At 45.2% G+C, this 18321-nt stretch overlaps 1 protein-coding gene across 6 annotated transcripts in view; it reads right to left on the reverse strand.

Moving 5' to 3' along the window:
• Positions 1-3420: 3420 nt before the first annotated feature.
• LOC146813262 (epidermal differentiation-specific protein-like) overlaps positions 3421-18321 on the reverse strand; it is a 45698-nt gene continuing 30797 nt past the window's right edge. For 4 of the 6 annotated variants that reach the window (XM_085620105.1, XM_085620103.1, XM_085620106.1 and 1 more), the window contains one exon: positions 3421-7235. In XM_085620105.1, the coding sequence (XP_085476231.1) occupies positions 6167-7198 (1032 nt within the window). In that variant the 5' untranslated portion in view covers positions 7199-7235 and the 3' untranslated portion in view covers positions 3421-6166. Of the gene's footprint in view, positions 7236-11727; positions 11794-18321 lie in introns of those variants that run through there. The other 2 variants (XR_014966965.1, XM_085620104.1) reach the window with 2 other exon arrangements.

Here is an 18321-nt window from a genome sequence, read left to right on the forward strand (position 1 = left end):
AAACCTACCAAACCTAGGCTTTTCTGAAAACTCGACAACTGGGGGAATCCAGGGAGGTGTGGCTTTATTGGATCCTCATTGTTTTCTCACCCAGAATCCCCTGCAAACCTCCAATTTAGTTAAAAAGTCACATTTTCTATACTTGTGTGTGTGTTCTTCTGTGTAAGCAAGCAAGATCTTTTTGGCACTGGGGGGTTGTTTATTTTTATATAGACCACCATGTTACCTGAAAAGCAAGGTTGGAGGTATGAAAAAACTGGGAACTAAAGGACATATTATCAATGAAATGGTGTAGCGTGGCGTTGCAAGCAACTTAGCTGCGCCGAGCTGTGTTATTTCAAAAAACGCAGGGACGTATCGTATTGACAAGTATACAGTGCACCCCTGTGCTCTCTTCTGTGCCTGAGCTAAAAAAGTTGCCTAGTGCCAGTGCATTCACCCTTGCACCATGGTGCAAAGGAGGCTGTGTTGCAGGGATGGTTGTGTTTGTGCAGAAAAGGACACCTTCCTGCACAAAAACAATCATTAATCACATTTTACCACTGTTAGACCTGGCAACTTTTGGCGTGTTTCCCCTGTCATTTTGCTTTCTGACCTCCTGGTTTTGACTCTGTTTTTGCTGGCTTGGTGTCTCTGCACACTTTCTCACTGCTGTTCAGTGTTAAAGTGCAAGTGGTCCTATTGTACATTGTGTTATGGATTGGTGTTCCCATGATTGGCATATTTGATTTACTAGTAAGTACCTAGTAAAATTCACTGAGGGTGCCAGGGCCTGTAAATCAAATGCTGCTAGTGGGGCTGCAGCACTAGTTGTGCCACTCACACAGGCAACCCAGTAAAGGGTTCTCAGACCTGCCACTGCAGTGTCTGCACGCAGTTTGTAACTGCCATGTCGACCTGGCAAGTGCACCCACTTACCAGGCCCTAAGCTTCCCCTTTTTGTACATATAAGTCACCCCTAAGGTAGGCCCAAGGTACATCTGTGGTCGGGGTGCCATTTATATTAAAGGTAGAACATGTACTGGTGTGTGTGACATGTCTTGGTAGTGAATTACAGTGTATGGAAAGGGTATCTGTCCCATAGGATAGAATGGGAGTTTGCTTATAACATCTTGTAAGCATATCTTCCAATTGGGACAAGATAGGGAAATGGTGTTTAGTATGCCTGAACTCAGAATATAAAAATGCATCTTTTAGTAAAGATGATTTTTGTGTTCTGTGTTTTAAAATACCACTTTTATAATGTAGGTATTTTCTTGCTTAGCCATCCCTCGTGCCTCTGCTGGGTTTGTGGATTGACTGTCTGGCTTTGGAGTGTCAGGAGCTGGGGATGTGCATTCTCTTCAGACATCCACTGGGGGGGTCGAGGTGTGTCCTGCCTTTTATGGATGAGTCAGGGCTGGGCTGAATAGACCTGGGCTGCTTTTAGATTAGTGGGAGGTGTTTTCTTGCACATGAATCGGCCTGGTCTGCCTTGGACAATGATTCTCCACCTCCTGTCAGAAAGCCGGGCCAGAGAGGACAGAACTGGTTTGGACTGGGCACAGGCACTTTCTGCCCAAGACAACAAAGAGAAACCGAGTATAAATATTGGGGCGCAGACCCCAGAACATTAGAACTCGCAGGAATCAAGTAACCTGCTAAGAAGAAGAGCTGGAATAACTGTCAGGAGGAGTACTACACCTTTGCTGTGTTGTTGCTTTGCTTGGTTAGCCTGCAGTTGCTGCTTCTGCCTTGGGCAGTGAAAGAACTGGACTGAATTATATCAACTTGTTGCTGAGTACCTCCAAGGAATTGAAGTAGAGCTTGCCTCCTGTTCTGAAGTCTCGTGGCCACAAATACTTCTCTGACCTCGGGGCACCACTTCTGGAAATGTGGTTTCAGTTGCCACAGAGGGCGGAAAGCAACTGACTCCTTCGCTGGCTTCATGTCCTGAAGGTACAGCAGAGGGCACCGCCATATCTCGCACCTCAATCTTGGTTTCACCAACGACGACGGCCCCCACCACTGAACCGATGCTTGCACAGTGACCTGTGGGCACTGCACACTGCTTTGTTTCACTTTGCTGCCCTGGTCTCCCTGACACCTTTGCTGCACGCTGACTTTGACATCTGTGAACCAGCATTGCTTGGGGGCACCACTTGTAAGTCTTACGGCACACCGCCCATCCCACACCCCAGTTCGGACTGACCAATGCCAGATCCCTGCAACTGGTACTGTCGCCGGCATCGGGATATGTCAGCACTGCCTTCACTCCGCACCATAGTCCTGGTCTCACCGATGCCGCTGGACAACCATCAATGAGCCGCTGCCTGTATGCGACTTGAGGGCACTGCACCACTCCGCTTCGCACCACAGCCGCGAGGGTTGCTACAAATGCCCTGCACCAACGTGATCTGCCACAACAAAAAAGTACTGTTTATGAGTCTGCCAACACCACGACCAATGCAGTCAGATGGAACTGTTGGATTCTGATATTTTCAGCACCGTGGTAGCACCAGACGTAGCTACCAACTTCAAGGAACTGCATATTTAAGGTTATTCTTCCAAAGTGTATACTTTTAGGTACTGTATGTTGGATTTTTATCGTTTTGGTCTTGTTTTGAATAAATAAAGTATTGGCTATTTTTCTAAACTGGTGTGGTGCCCTTTTGTAGTATTTTCACTGTGCTACTGTTGGTTATGTACAAATGCTTTAAACACTGCCTCTGAAATAAGCCTGACTGCTCATGTCAAGCTACCAAGGGGGTGAGCAGGGGTTATTTTAGCAGTGTATTCCCCTTATCCTGACTAGAAGAATAGGTCCCTATTTGGACAAAGGAGCAAACCATTGGCAACTAGAGACCCCCATTTCTACCAACATCTTCTATGTGTGCTGTAGAATACAGCACACATAGAAAGAGCAAAAAACTAGAAGAAATAAAAGTATTTCTTATTGCGCCGCATTAAGGCCTCTTTTTGAAAGGTGTTAGTTTTTGGCACTGCATCAGATTTATAGTCCCTTGTATATCTGGGGCAGTCTCAAGAAGCAATGTTTGTTGTGTGGGAATGCCCACAGTAACACCCATTGCATGCCCCTTTGCCGCAGAAAACTGCATTGAGGAGGACCATATTTACAAGGCAGCCTTAAGCCACTCAATGTGGCTTAGCGACAACTTGTAAATATGGAGCAGGGCATGTGCCATCAGAGCATCGGAAAAAGTGCTGCTCTGATAGCAAAATGCCCTCTTAAATATGCCCCAAAGTGTGGGACAGGTGCCTTTTACCTTTTCTTACACTGGACCTGTCTTGTGGAAGCTTCGGTCACTGAGAGCCAGAAGGAGGCTGTGCTCCTCAAACGATTCTTGCCAACACATCAGTGCTGTGATATTGACAATAAAGCACTCCAATGTGAATGAAAAGTTCATTACAAGACCATGCTTGAGTAGCCAATAAATTGAGATTTATTAGATAATATCAAAAATAATTAGACATGGAACCAAACCCTGATCGACGACTTGCCAAAATGAATCCTTAATTACCACATGAGTTATCTTTCTTAGCTTTATCTTTATGGTAGGCCGATTACAGATGAGTGATTTCTGTTACAGTCTTAAAATGAGAACATAGAACCGTTAAATGTACCAGCTTAAGATGCAATATAACATAAGCAAACATTAAAAAAGAAAAACCGATAAGGAACCTAAAATTCAGCATAGACAGCAAAGATGCCATAAATGTTTCTGAATCAATGGATGCTGCAGCACATTAATGATGCCAATGAAGCCTGCACCTTCAGTTAACTCATTACAACCTTGTGGTATAAATGCGTTTACAGGGATTATCCAGTCGGCTTCCTAAAGTTGATGAATTTAACCAACACAACCATAAACATTTGACACCAGCCAACCTGCATTTGTTTTACTTATGTTCAATGTCTTGCCACACAAATCGATACAACAAAATGTTAACAGCTTTGGTGTCTTAGCCATTGCATTTCACGAAGGTGTACATCATTTTCAAGACTTATGAACTGTTCCATCTGTTAAGAAGGACTGGCACAATGCAGTAGGTCAGTCCTTGCCATAAACATGGTTTGTGCCCCCACATTTCTTTGTGACATGACTAAGTAAAACATTTATGGCCTCGCTCAGTCAGCTGTCATTGGACCTACAGCTTCTATAACAATTATTTCTTCTGAATTTCTCCTAGATGGGCATTTTTAGAGTTTAATTTGTCTGGTTATTTATAAGTAAAAACGTAAACAGAGCCAAGCTTGCTTACTACTCTAGTGCACTTTGGGCCAAATGTACGACCAATTTTTGCGTGCGCAAACGGGTTTATGAACCGTTTGCGCTCTTAAAAACCTACATGGCCATGTACAAACACTAATATGCGAGTCGCAGAAAGTTGTGACGTGCAAAATAGTGTTTTACAACTCGCTATTAGGAAGGGGAGTTCCCTTCCTAATAGTGACTCTCTAGCCATGTATGAATGTTTTGCAAACGCAATTGCAGTTGCAAAACCCTTGCAATTTACTGTCCTCTTCAAGAGGGTGGTAATTAAGTCACAAATGGGAAGGGGTCCCCAGGGGACCCCATCCCCTTTGTGACTGGCTCTAAAAATATTTTTTAAGGGTAGGCAGCAGTCCCAGGGACCACTACCTGCCCTTAAAAAATGAAACAAATAATGTTTGTTTTTTTAAATGCATCCCAATTTCCTTTAAGGACAACAGGCTGCATTTAAAAAACACAAAACTGCTTTATTGACAAGCAGTCCCAGACATGGAGGTCTGCTGAGCCCAGCAGGCCACCATCCCTGGGAGAGCCAGTCATTCCCAATGGGGTGGCAAATTGCGAGTGGCTTATTAACATTCATGAGCCTTGCATTTAGCTAACCCACTGGGAATCGCAATCAGTACCTCTGACACTGTTGTACATTCCAAATTGCGACTCGCAATTGGTGACTCTTACTTGAGCGCGAATTGCGAGTCGCAGTTTTGAATGGTCGTGCTTCTGGCCCTAAGTCCACTCTACTGCTACATTACCCAGGGCACCTAATGACTTAACTTAGTTAGGCATGTGTGTAATTATTATTGCCTGATTGTACTCTTGACTAGAACTTGATGATTGTGCTATTGGAAGCACAAGTCATGTCTGTGTCACGTGACGTACACTTACTCCAACAGTGTAACATTTCTCCAGGAGTGAAACTGTTTGGTGTCCACAGGTGTTTGGTGCAGAGACTCTTGTTGGATATTCATAATGTTACATTGTCTCATGTTCTGAAGAAACACATATTGCTGCAGCATTGACACCTTGTGGACAGAGTATGACATTGGCAGGAAACAGACACAGCAATAAACAAAACCTGATGCAGCAGTAAACCTCAGGGTCACACCATTGAAGCACAGCAGGTAAGTGACTTGTATCAGGATGGCATTTTCTAAGCACCTGAGGAGAGCAGAAGACATAACCCTAGCCAATCACAGTACAGGTTTGGCTGAGGTTATGCAGGGTACACTCACCCATTGGTGGTTCATCAGAGAATGGTACTGGTTCTCTGCTTCTAGGGGACCAATCACAACCAGTCTCCAATTCAAATATGGCATTGGTGGAGATTTTGGTAGGGAATTATAGCTTGACGGTCCTCTACAGAAGGAGCCCCTTTATTTTTTCCTCTTGGATTATCCTCAAATCCAAGAGTGAGTTGGATTAGAAGATAATACATTCTGTTTAAGGCTGACTTTTGAAGTAATGTGTGGGAAAATGGCATCTTTAAAGGAAAGGGTCACCCACAGATTTCTCAGTTTTGAGCAAAGTACAATCACAATCACCCAAAGAATAGAAAATCAATGTTGACATGTGGCTACTAAGGAGAAAATGTGTGGCTCCCACTAGGATCACCTTAAGGGAAGCGTCCAGAGGCGTAACGAAAAGCCCCACAATGCGGGAGCGCTCCCAGGGCTACTTGTTTTGGAGGGGGCCCCCCACACCTCCAAAAGCCATGCCATTACATGCATGCAGAATGTTTGCAATGGCGTGGACTAAGAAATAGGTAAATGCTTGGGACAGTGACTATGCTTTCCTGAGCTGGCCGCCTGCATTATTGACTAATATAAACTAATAACTATTAGGGTGATCTAGGAGACAACGGGCCCCTAATCACATTTTACAGGGGGGCTCCATCATTTTGGGTTAAACAATGACTCAGATTTCAGATCGATGCTGATTTCTGTGCCAGACTCACATCGGTATGTTCCAGTTTCGATGTCAGTTTTACTGCCCCGGATGATTTTCAGCTCCACCGGCACTGATATTGTGACCTCTTTGCACATGAAATTCACAATCACTTTTGTGCGTGGCGGAGCCTTCACCGGCAAGCTCAACCCTGACTTGTTCCTCGTGGTGAATGACTGAGACTCTCCTTTCTTCACTGTGAAGGTTTCGGACACCTCTGCCTCTATATTGACTATTCCTTTCAAAGTAAAGGAGACACCAGCCCTTATTGTGGTCTCATTGCTGAATTCGAAGCTGTGGGAGGCGTATTTTTCAAACTCTTTGGTAGAAGTGGCAGTGAGCTGTTGCTCAATGTCTGAGCTGTTCTTGTACGAAAACTGATCGATCTGAATGTTTCTTTCACTCTCTACCTTTTTCTTGTCCCACAGAATTGTGGCTGTCACAGAGCATTGCCCAGGGCTCAGAGGATACACATGGGAGACTTTGTTATTGAAATCAATATCGCTGTAATTTGCCAAATATTCGCCAGCCCTGGCTACAATGTATCTTCCACCTCTGTTTATATCCTCGTACAGAAGCCATACTCCACTCTGGACCCTGTGGGAGCTTATCTTGTCATCTATGCCTCCAAACACCAGATTGGACTCCTGAGTCAGCACTAACGACTTGCCCCCTGCATTGACATCCTCATAGACTGTGATCTTGGGATTGCTCAAGTCCTCAGTGATCAGCTTAAGAGAAGATATCTGGTTCCACATTTTAAGCATGTCAACCCATGGGTGTTCTCCCTCCTCTAAAGCTTGGCACCCTCCCTTATAGTTTTGATCACTGTACAGGATCCAGGGCTGCCCGACGATCTTCACAGAGGTGATGCAGTCATTGAAGCATTCATTTGTCAGATCTGGAACATCTGCTGTAAAGGTCTTATGGAGTCCCGTGAACTGACACCCTTGATAGACGGTGATTGAGTCCATGGTCATCAGCTGTGGAGGCTTCAATGTGCTCCCTAATATCACACTGTAACAAAACAAAAGCCAGTCAGTGGAGGAAAAGCAGGGTTTTGTGCACATTTGTAGCAGTTATTCTCTTCTGTAAAGACATCTTTTATCACTATGGGGCATATTATCAAGACAGGCGATAATATTATCTCCGCTTTAGCGGCAGAAAACTGCCGCTAAAAAGGCATTAATGGGCTTGATAATTTGCTCTATGGAATTCCAATTGAAGCCCATGTTAGATGTGAAGAACATCTAACCTGAGCTTCAAATGGAATTCCATAGAGCATATTATCAAGCCCATTATCGCCGTTTTAGCGGCAGTTTTCTGCCGCTAAAGTGGCGATAATTTTATTGCCTGTCTTGATAATATGCCCCTAAGAATGATAGATTCTGCTGTGCGTTTTGAAAAACAGTTTTCAACAATAAGAGCTTAATTTCCCAATTATTGAGGGGCATCACAGACAAAGCAGTTTGCAGCTGCATTTCTTCAGGATTCATTAGCAGCGAAGATCAGAAGAAGCCATAAGGAACAGGGCGAGGAAGTCACTGGAAGGACCAGACTCCTTTTGCTTTTTCACTCTAGCAACAAAGATGCTGCCACCTACTCATAACATGATCACAGTTGGTCTCAATAGCAGTTTCGTCTGTAGTAAATGTAATCTAGCAAATTACATCAATCAGAATTAGTTCAAATAATCATAAAAAGTCTCTCTTTCTCCTCTCTCATTCAGCACAAAAATAAATGAGAAGTGATGCTGGAACACCAACATAGTCAATTGTATTAGTTAATAAAACTATGTGAGATGGTGTTAGACTTGGGGGTCTCTAGTTGGCACAGGTATGTACTTGTGACAAATAGGGACCCTCGCCTCTAGTCAGGGTAGGGGGTACACTCCTAAAATAACCCCTGCTCACCCCCTTGGTAGCTTGGCACGAGCAGACAGGCTTATCTCAGAAGTAGTGTGTAAAGAATTTGTGAACACATACAGTAATCAAGTGACACACTACAGATGGACACCACACAGGTTTTATATAAAAAATAAGTATTTTTTATATAGATTTACCACACGACCATAAACGACAAAAATCCACAATACTGTTACTTTAAGATGGTAGAATTTAGCTCAGTTCTCTTTAGTTCTTAAATGCGACACTTTAAGTCAATGTCCCTTTAGATGCGACACGCAGGGCAACAAAAGTGTTGCAACGATGTTGGTGCGATGAAAGTTTGGTGCAAAGAAATAAAGACGTGAAGATCTTCCAGATGCGGCACGCTTCTCCGATGTTGCGATTCGATGCGACAGCTGCAGCGGCGACACCACTCTACGTGATGCGACGACTGCGGCTTCGTCAGCAACACTCTTCTCTGACGTTGCGAGACGCTTTCGCTCGATGCGACAACTGCAGCGGCGACACACTTTACGCGATGCGATGACAACAGCTCCGACGGCGGCATGCTTCTCCGTGGATGCATGGTGCCTGCCACAGAGTGCAGGGATATGTGTGTGGTCTATGTTTTGTATTGTGGCGGGTGCTGCAGAGCACAGCACCCACCGAAATACAAAACGTGGCCAATGCGACTGCCACAGTGGTGGTCGCACTGTGGCCCTGTGGGACTGCTGCCTTGTAAGTGGGCGGTCCATCCACCATCTTAATCAGCCCCTATGTTATCTTTAACAGCTTTCCACCCTGTCTACAACTTTTATTAGAGTGATGGAAAGGGAAAAAGACATCACTTGAACCACAACCAGAGTGCAGAGCCCATTCTAGACCTTGAGGCGCACATAAACCTGAAAAAATAACCCACATTCCCCTCATATGCTATTGCAATTCCTTTTATCATTCCACTGTGCTTCTTATTACTACACAACTGTAGAATACTGACCTCAATTCATAGTTTTATTTTATCGGTAATGGGTTGCACCTAAGTTCCTGGCTTTAAAAAGCTGTACCTTGCAGTTTCTTGGACCTACACCAATCAATCAATCAATCAATCACATAATTTGTAAAGCGCACTACATACCTGGTACGGTTTCAAGGTGCTGGGGGGGTGGGGGGGGGGAGGTGCTGTTACTGGTCGAAGAGCCAGGTCTTGAGTTGTCTCCCGAAGGTCAGCAGGTCTTTGGTTTGTCGCAGGTCGAGGGGGAGGGTGTTCCAGGTCTTGGCGGCGCGATGGGAGAAGGACCTGCCTCCGGAAGTGGTTCTCCAGATGCGTGGGACCGTGGCCAGGGCGTGGTCAGTGGACGGAGATTCCTGTTGGGTACGTAGAAGGAGAGGCGACTGTTGTGGAGTGCTTTGTGTGCGTGGATCAGGAGCTTGAAGGAGATTCTTTTGTCAACGGGGAGCCAGTGCAGGTTCCTTAGGTGGGGGCGATGTGGTCGCGGTGCGGGACTTCGAGGATCAGGCGTGCGGAGGCATTCTGGATTCTCTGTAGTCTGCTGATGAGCTTGGACGGGGCTCCGGCGTAGAGGGCATTTCCGTAGTCGAGTCTGCTGCTCACTAGGGCCTGGGTGACGGTTTCCCTCGTGTTGGTCGGAATCCATCTGTAGATCTTGCGGAGCATGCGGAGGGTGTTGTAACAGGTGGAGGAGACTGCGTTGACTTGTTTGGTCATGGAGAGTTTTGAGTCGAGGATGAGTCCCAGGTTGTGTGCGTGGTCGGTGGGGGCCGGATTCATTCCCTGGTGGAGGCTGGATTTGGCGGTATGGGGGTCCTTGGTGAGGGAGAGGATCAGCTGAGTGTCATCGGCGTAGGAGATTATGTTGAGGTCATGCTGTCGGGCGATGCGTGCTAGTGGTGCCATGTAGACGTTGAACAGTGTCGGGCTGAGGGAGGATCATTGAGGGATGCCACAGATGATCTCGGAGGCCTCGGATTGAAATGGGGGAGGCGGACTCTCTGCGTTCTGCCGGAGAGGTAGGAGGTGGTCCAGTACAGGGCCTTGTTACGGATCCCTGCGTCATGGAGGCGTGTGCGTAGTGTGTGGTGGCAGACGGTGTCGAAGGTGGCGGAGAGGTCCAGGAGGAGGAGGGCCACTGTGTCGCCATTGTCCAGCAGGATCCTGATGTCGTCTGTGGCGGCGATGAGGGCAGTCTCCTACTGTGGTTGCTGCGGAATCCTAATTGGGACGGGTCTAGGATGTTGTTGTCTTCGAGGTGCTGGGTGACCTGGGTGTTTACGATCTTCTCGATAACCTTAGCTGGGAACGGAAGCAAGGAGATGGGCCGGAAGTTCTTGAGGTAGCTCGGGTCCGCCTTGGGTTTCTTCAGTAGGGCGTTGATCTCTGCGTGCTTCCAGACCTCAGGGAAGGTGGCGGTCTCGAAGGAGAGGTTGATGATTTTGTGCAGGTGGGGAGCGATGGACTTGCTGGCTTTGTTGAAGGTGTGGTGCGGGAGAGGGTCCGATGGGGATCCAGAGTGGATTGTTCCCATGGTCTTGATTGTGTCCTCGATGCTCACGTTGGCCCAGGTTGTCAGGGTGCCGTGGGCGGTGGGGTGCGGTGGGTTCGGTGCGGTGTGGTCAGTAGGGGACGTCCGGGGTCTGAAGCTGTCATGGATGTCCGTGATTTTCCGGTGAAAGAAGGTGGCGAGGGAGTTGCACAGGGCTTGCGATGGTGGGATGTCGTTGGCGTTGGAGCTGGGGTTGGAGAGTTACTTCACAATGGTGAAGAGCTCCTTGCTGTTGTATGCGTTGCTGTCAAGCCGGTCCGTGAAGGAGATTCTTTTGGTGATCCTGATGAGGTGGTGGTGGTTGCGGATGGCATCTTTGTGGGCAGCGCGGCTGTTTGGCGTCTTTTCATTGTGCCATATGTTTTCCAGTTTTCGGCAGGTGCGTTTGGAGTTGAGGAGTTCCGGGGTGAACCAGCTGACTCTTCTGCTGGTGTCTGTGTTGGTGGGGTTTTTCAGTGGAGCGACGGTGTTGGCTCAGTCTTTCATCCAGCATTCGAGGGTGAGTGCCCCTTCATCCGGGTTGGTTGGGGTCGTCGGGGGATTGAGTGCGAGGTTTGTCTGTAGTTGTTCTTCAGTAACTTTGCCCCAGTGGCGGCTGGGGGTCTGTGGGGTGCGGTGGTGTGTGGGTGGTTTTCGGAAGGAGAAATGGATGCAGTGGTGGTCTGTCCAGGTGAGTTTGGCGGCGTGGCTGAAGGTTACGTGGGGGCTTGAGGAGAAGATTACATCTAGTGTGTGGCCGGCGTTGTGGGTCGGCGTCGTGACGAGCTGTTTCAGTCCGAGGTTGGCGAGATTGTCGATCAGAGTGGAGGAGTTGTTGTCGTTGTTGTTCTCCAGGTGAAAGTTCAGGGTTCCACCACTACTGGTGGAACCCATAAATTCTTATTTATTGGTGGTTTGGAGATGCTCTATGCTGCATTTGACCCTTAATAACAACTGTTTTGAGAAGTTGTGCCTTCTTGAGTGATGTATCTAACCCCCCCATCCCCCCGCCTGGACCTGTAGATGGTTAGTATCTGTTAAGTTTGCAAAAAGACTTATTCCAGGAGGTTTGGCCTGTGTTACCTTTGGATCACACCAACAACTCTTACTAACTGGTGGTGCACCTTCCAAGTGGTCTCCCACAACAATCCATATCTGCAATATCAATCAGCAGGAAAGAACACTCATTATTTTGAAAATATTGCTGCATGCCATATCACTTTTGAGACAGGTCATTACTTGAGACACAAATTCCTCTTCCTATGTCTTCTTCTCTTGTCCCTTCTACTCCTCATGTCATCATTTTCTTTGCATCTCACACTCATTTTGTGTCCTCCTCCACAATCCTTATTCTCATGATAGTAACCCCTTCCTTCCCCCTGGCTCCCCTCACTGCTCTCCTTAATTCCCATTTTCTCATCAGCCTAGCCTTTCTCTCCACATGAGCAGCTCATAATAATCCCTTTAATGCACTTCATCTTCTTGGCCTCCACTGCCAAACCTCCATCTACCACTCTCTCAGAACATCGACCCACATCTTTCACCTCAGCCTTTACATCTTCTTAGACTATTCCTGCATTTTACCTCACACATCCCCTTAACCCAGCACCACCTAAAAAACCACTAGGTAAGAGAAGCAGAGATTTCCACCGACACATTTGTTCTCTGCAACTGACTAACCTCACATATAATCTCTTCCATTTTCCTCTTGCTCCCATTTCCTTCCAAACCACAATTTTCCCCTTCAACATCTCTCTTCTATTCTAAGTGTAACCTAAGTAAAACAGCCACTCTCCCCCTTCATAACCTGTCCCTTCAAGCCATGTCATATCAATGCTCCGTGTGCTTGAGCTCAACGATGACTCTATAGCATTGGTCTCCCCTCCTCCCTACTCTCCACCGTTAATCGTTAATCACAAATACGGTTAATCCCCCTTCACCCTATTGCTAGATACAATTTGTCAGCATCTTCAAAAACTCATGTTCACTGAATGAAAAACAAAGAGAAGATATATTACCTGGTCTTTAACGCAAGCGCAAGACATCCTCTTCATCATTGACACTCTGTAATCCTTTCATAAGGCTGACCCTCCAGGCTACTAAAATGTCATATGAAATTGACTTACAATGAAACCTGGTAGCAAAGTTGTGGTCATCCTTAAGAACTCCTTATCCACCTACAGTTGTTATCCACAGAATGCAAACCTTTACTAATCAACAGTTCATCTTCTCCAACCTAAGCTTCTTGATTTCTGTGTTTTTTATCCTGCCCCAGAACAATCCAGCCTTCATTGGCGCCCTTACAGACATCAGTATCAATGCAGCTGGGTGACCAGAACTTCTGGTTTGAAAAGCAACACCAGGCTCACAAGGTGCCTGATAGCAAATAGATGACCTGATCGTAAGTTTAAAGACGAATTACATGTCTCTTATGCATCTATCTTACATGTCTTTGCCACTTTTTATGCACCTCAACCAAACTTCACATACAATAGCCAATGCTTCCCGCATATACATTACAAAACCACACCATATCAACCAAGAACAACAAGCAGGATAGTTTCCTGCTCAATTACCAATAGGAAGGTAAATATCTGCAGTGCAACTGTCTATCTCATGTTTGTCTTCGTTGCCTCTGGGTGCAGTGCAACCACAAGTTCACTGTGACATGACTGAAGCACCTCACTGAGCTACACTCATGGAACCCTACTCTTCTCTAACAGGGCACACTATAAAATACCATTATATCAGCCATGCCAGTCAAAAGGAGCAGGCATATACTATGAAATCCAGTACAGTAGACATATGGTGCAGCCATGATCTCAATGTGTATATGATAACTACCTACCTTAGGGCTGTATGTCTGCTTTTGGTGCTAACTTGTACCACAGCACACCCACATACATCATCCTCTGTGAAAGAGTAGTTTGGAGAAATAAGTTGTTACCCTACAACACACCTGTAATTATTGCCTGCTATCAGGTCCAGAAGCCATATTTATTTATTATATTTCTTTATCTTATCTTTAGAGCACTTTTTGCCACTAGAAACGGTTGAGATTGCAGGATCAGAAGGAAACAGGAGGTCAAAGTCTAGAAAAGAGCCATATTTCAATTTTTTGCTTGGTCAGAGTGTTCTTTCAAATAGTGTAGGAAGAAAGTGGCCAAACGGGCACAGCTTAAGTGCCAAAAAAGAAACCGGACTTTGTCTTAGCTTTGCCATTAAACTTCACTTTTACTAAAGATTCTGGACTAGAGATAAATTCAGCCTGTACTCGTAAAACCTTCTGAGAATGAAAACGGAAGCCGGGCCATAGAAGGACTTATGGGGAAGGATGAAGCCCTTGATCTGCACAATTATTGTCACCGGAAGCCAAATGTCATTGCTTAACTAGCTATGTGGAATGCTCCAACCTGCTAGTAGCCATCAGAAGGCAAGCAGCAGCATTATGGACAGTATAACTGTTACTTCAATTACTAAGGAAAGCTGAGCCTAGTTACAACAAAGGATTAATGTTCTCAGGTACGGCCGTGGCTGTATGTAGACAATTCAGATTTGCACTTTTGCCATTTTTGAATCTTGCCATATATTAGGGAAACACTATCATTGCTTCAATGTAAGTGTTTAAATGGCCGCTTCCTACCCGCATTACATTTTTGCAAAAGTGATCCTGCCATGTCAGCTAAGCCCTTTCATCAAAATGCGTCAACAGGGGAAACAAACACATGGCTGTGATGGTCGCCAACAGAATAGCCAAAGCACAAGGTTAGAAGGACGGACCACGCACCATATTTTAAATAAGGCCCTACATCTCCAAAGGCATTGCTGCTAATCAAAGACCTCTGCAAGTCAAGAGTGAGATCAGCATGATCTTAAATTATGATCTCCCTTTATGTATTTATTTTAGGTAACTAATAATGCATAGAATTTAAAAATAAGTCCACTCTGGAATTTCAATCAATTAATGTTTTTCTTCAATGCTCCTGCACAAACTAAGTATTAGGACACCTCACATTTTCACAACAGGTACATGCATTGATGAAGAAAGAGCAGTACATTACACATTTGCATTGTTTTAGACCTATCAGCTTTAGGGTGAACTTCTCCCAAACCTTTTGTCTAGCTACCTCCATTTTTGATACTGAAATTTGTTTTTGTTGACCTTTGAATCTGTGCTCTTTATCCCTGCTAACTAGTGCTAAAGTGCTTGTGCTCACTCCAATAAACATAGTTTGAGTGGCTTACACATGAGTGGCGTATTTAATTTACTTGTCTGTCCCTTACAGAGTGCTGTGCCTGTAAACTAAATACTACCAGTGGACTTGCAGCACTTAGTGTGCCATCCACTTAAATAGCACTTTAAAACATGTCTCCGGCCTGCCACTGCAGTCTGAATGCAGTTTTAAATGCCAATTTGACTTGCCAAGATATTTCCCTTGCCACGCCTTAAACTCACATTTTATTGTATATCAGTCACCCCTAAGGTGGGCGCTAGGTAGCTCGTAGGACAGGATGCATTGTAATTAAAAGGTTGGACATATACTTTTAAGGTTTACATGTCATGGTAGTAAAAAACAAAATTTATTTTGCACTACTATAAGAACTGCCCTTAACATTGGAGATTGCTTTTTATATTTAATAGGCAATAATTTTCAATTGGGAGCAGGTGTGAAGTCTTTGGAATTGTAATAAAAAATCCTGTTTAATGGTCAAGATGGGTTTTGATTACAGTTTTCAAAATGCCACTTTTAGAAAGTTGTCCTTTTTCTGCCTTTAGCCTTTTTGAGCCTGTAGCCTCCCTTGGCTGACATGACTGGGTGTAACTGACAGGTAGACTTTGTGAATTCCTCCCAGACAATCACACAACAGAGGGATTAGGTGGCAGAGCTGAGCACAGCCTGGCTTGCAACAGAATAGAGTGTGCTCTACCTTCTCATAAAGGACCACTCACCTCCACATGGTCACTACAGCCAGCTCGGAACCTGGGCAGGGGAGTCAGGAACTTCAAAGATCCTTTATGGACACTACTTCTACCTTCCAGAAGAAGGTCACCAGGGCATAAAGATAGAACCTTCAGATGCAGTACACTTCTGGGCCTGGGTATATTCTGCCATGAAGAGTGACTGCTGTGCTGCTGAAAGGACTGGTACTCTGCTGGAGTGATAACATGCTGTTGCCTTGCTGAATTGATGCCTTTCAGTTTTGCTGCCCTTGTTGCCTGGGGAAGATGAACTAGACTTGCAACTTGAACTCAGGACTACCAGAGTGACTCCAAAGGGCTAGTTTGCTGGCCTCATAATCTGAGGCTCAGGGACACAAACGGCTCCCTTCTCCTCAGACTAACACCTGAACCCAGCCTGAGTGAATTCTGCCTCCAAAAAGAGCCCAACTAGTCCTAGACCCTTGTTCTTGGTGCTGAAGGTGACCAGATAGCCAAAAATGCAAGAGTGGGGACTTATACAATTTTTGATCAAAAACTGCTCTGAGAACCAGGAGGATACTGGGACCAACCTGCAGGCCTATCGGTCCGAGTTGCATCACCAGTCGGATTAACTTTGTGACTTCTATGGCTATGTTTTTCTCTGCAGCAGCAAATCATTTTCAGTGGTCCTTCAACAAAGGGGTATCCGGGCCCATGGAACGGTCTTCACCTACAACCCTCCGTCTCGACCTGCAGAAGATTTTCGACTTTCATTTTGGAGACTAAGTCCAAACATAAATATCTTCACAGCTGCTTCGATAAAAGTCTATCTGATGACAAAGATCTCTCCTTGACACCTCCTGCAGCCTTGCTCCACTGAAATTGACATTCTCAAAACACGTTTTCCCTAAAATTACTTGTAAGTCTGAAGGTAACCGCTGACAAAGCCCTACCCAGTTCTTGTATTCAAACTGCGCACCATTGTGGTCGGTCATACTTTTTTACTGTGACTCGGTCTTGCGTGACTAGATGTGCATGGTTGGTGCTTTGATCATTTAGGTGCTAGTATTTGCTAAAACTTTAAAAATTCATAACTCAAGTTCTACTGACTGGATTTTTGTGTCAAATGATTTAATAAAATGTACTCTATTTTTCTAAATTGGTGTGGGATTTTTCTTGTGTTCTGTTTTCTCGTTAATGTTTCTGTGTTGCATAAATACTTCATGCATTGCTTCTGAGTGAAGCCTGACTGCATTTTGTGCCAAGCTACCAATGGATAAGCACAGGTTAATTTAGTGGCTTTTTGTTGTTCGCCTTGCAAGGGATTGTGGCTGTTGCTTGACCAGGGAGCACATCCAAGTCAACCAACATTCCCATTCTCCCACATTGCATCACTTGCATTTAAACCTGGGTTAAGAAGGTGCTATTATAGTAGAATTTATCTGAAAATGTCACCTAGGACTTGAATGAATAAGTAAGTGTCTTCTTGTAAAGGACATGAGGAAAGGTTTATCTTGTGATTGCAAAGATGGATTGATACCTAACCTCTATTATTTGAATCTTGGTACTTTCCAGTAAAGAATGTTTCTGCTTCCTAGCCCTCTCAGTCCACCTGATGTGTTGCACTACTTGGCAATGTATTTGGGTTTGTTTAGGTGAAGAGCATTGTAGAATGAGCGTCCTAGTGTAAATGTTATCCTTGCTTCAATTGACAAACTGTGATGACTGGGAACAACAGAGTTGATGTGGTAAAAGACTCTGATGAAAGATAATGCAGTGTGGACCCCTGCTGGATGAGTGAAAATTGCAGGTGTTTATTTATTTATTTAAAAGGTTTTGCATAGCGCGAACAAGACCCCAAGGGGTATCAGAGCGCTTCACTATAATGGAAGGGAGAAACAAGGTAAAGGGGACAACGAAGAGCCGTTAAGAGAGGCGAGCACAATGAGCTACTAAGATTGTACAAGGAAGCAAACAAGCATTACTTAATGCGGTAGGCAGAGAATCATTGACATTACAGTTGGTATGAGAAAAAAAAGTGAGATTAAAGGACAATTAGCACAGAGGCGAACCAAAACCCACTAAGGTAGGAACTTGTTCATTAAGATTGATTTTACTTCGTGTTTGAAAGCAGCCGTGAAGGGGATTCTGCATATTTCCAGTGGGAGAGAGATCCAGATCTTCGGTGCCGAGCCTGCGAAGCCTCTGAGTCTCGTTCTCTTTTTTGCGAAAGGTCTGAGGTTTCAGTAGTAGAGAGTTTGCACTTCTCGATGATCTGCCCCCTCCTGATAGTTTCAGTTCTTGAGCCAGGTGGCCAGGGGTTTTGAAGTGGAGGGCTTTGTGCATCAAACAAGCAATCTTTAGTTGTATTCTTGCTTTGTAGGGTAACCGCTTTAGAGATCTTAAGGCTGGGGATATGTGTTCATTTCTGTTTGTACCAGTGATCAGTCTGGTCACGGCATTCAGTGAAGTCCTGAGCCCTCAAGGTATATTTGGGGAGGCCACTGAGCGTCGCACTCCCATAGTCTAGCCTCGGTAGGACAAGCGCTTGTACCACCTGCTTGAAGTAATCTTGGGGGAGGAAAGGCTATAGGTTTCTAAGAATCCTCATTTGGTGGTTTACACCCTTACACAACTTGCTAATATTTTTCTTCATATTCAAGTGTGAGTCTAGGGTGATTCCAAGAGATTTAGCTGAGTCGATGATAAGCGGGGAACAATTGAAGGCAGAGAGATGTTTCAACCAGAGGTCAATT

The sequence above is a fragment of the Triturus cristatus genome, chromosome 7, assembly GCF_964204655.1.
Source record: "Triturus cristatus chromosome 7, aTriCri1.1, whole genome shotgun sequence".
NCBI classification, from domain to species: Eukaryota; Metazoa; Chordata; class Amphibia; order Caudata; family Salamandridae; genus Triturus; species Triturus cristatus.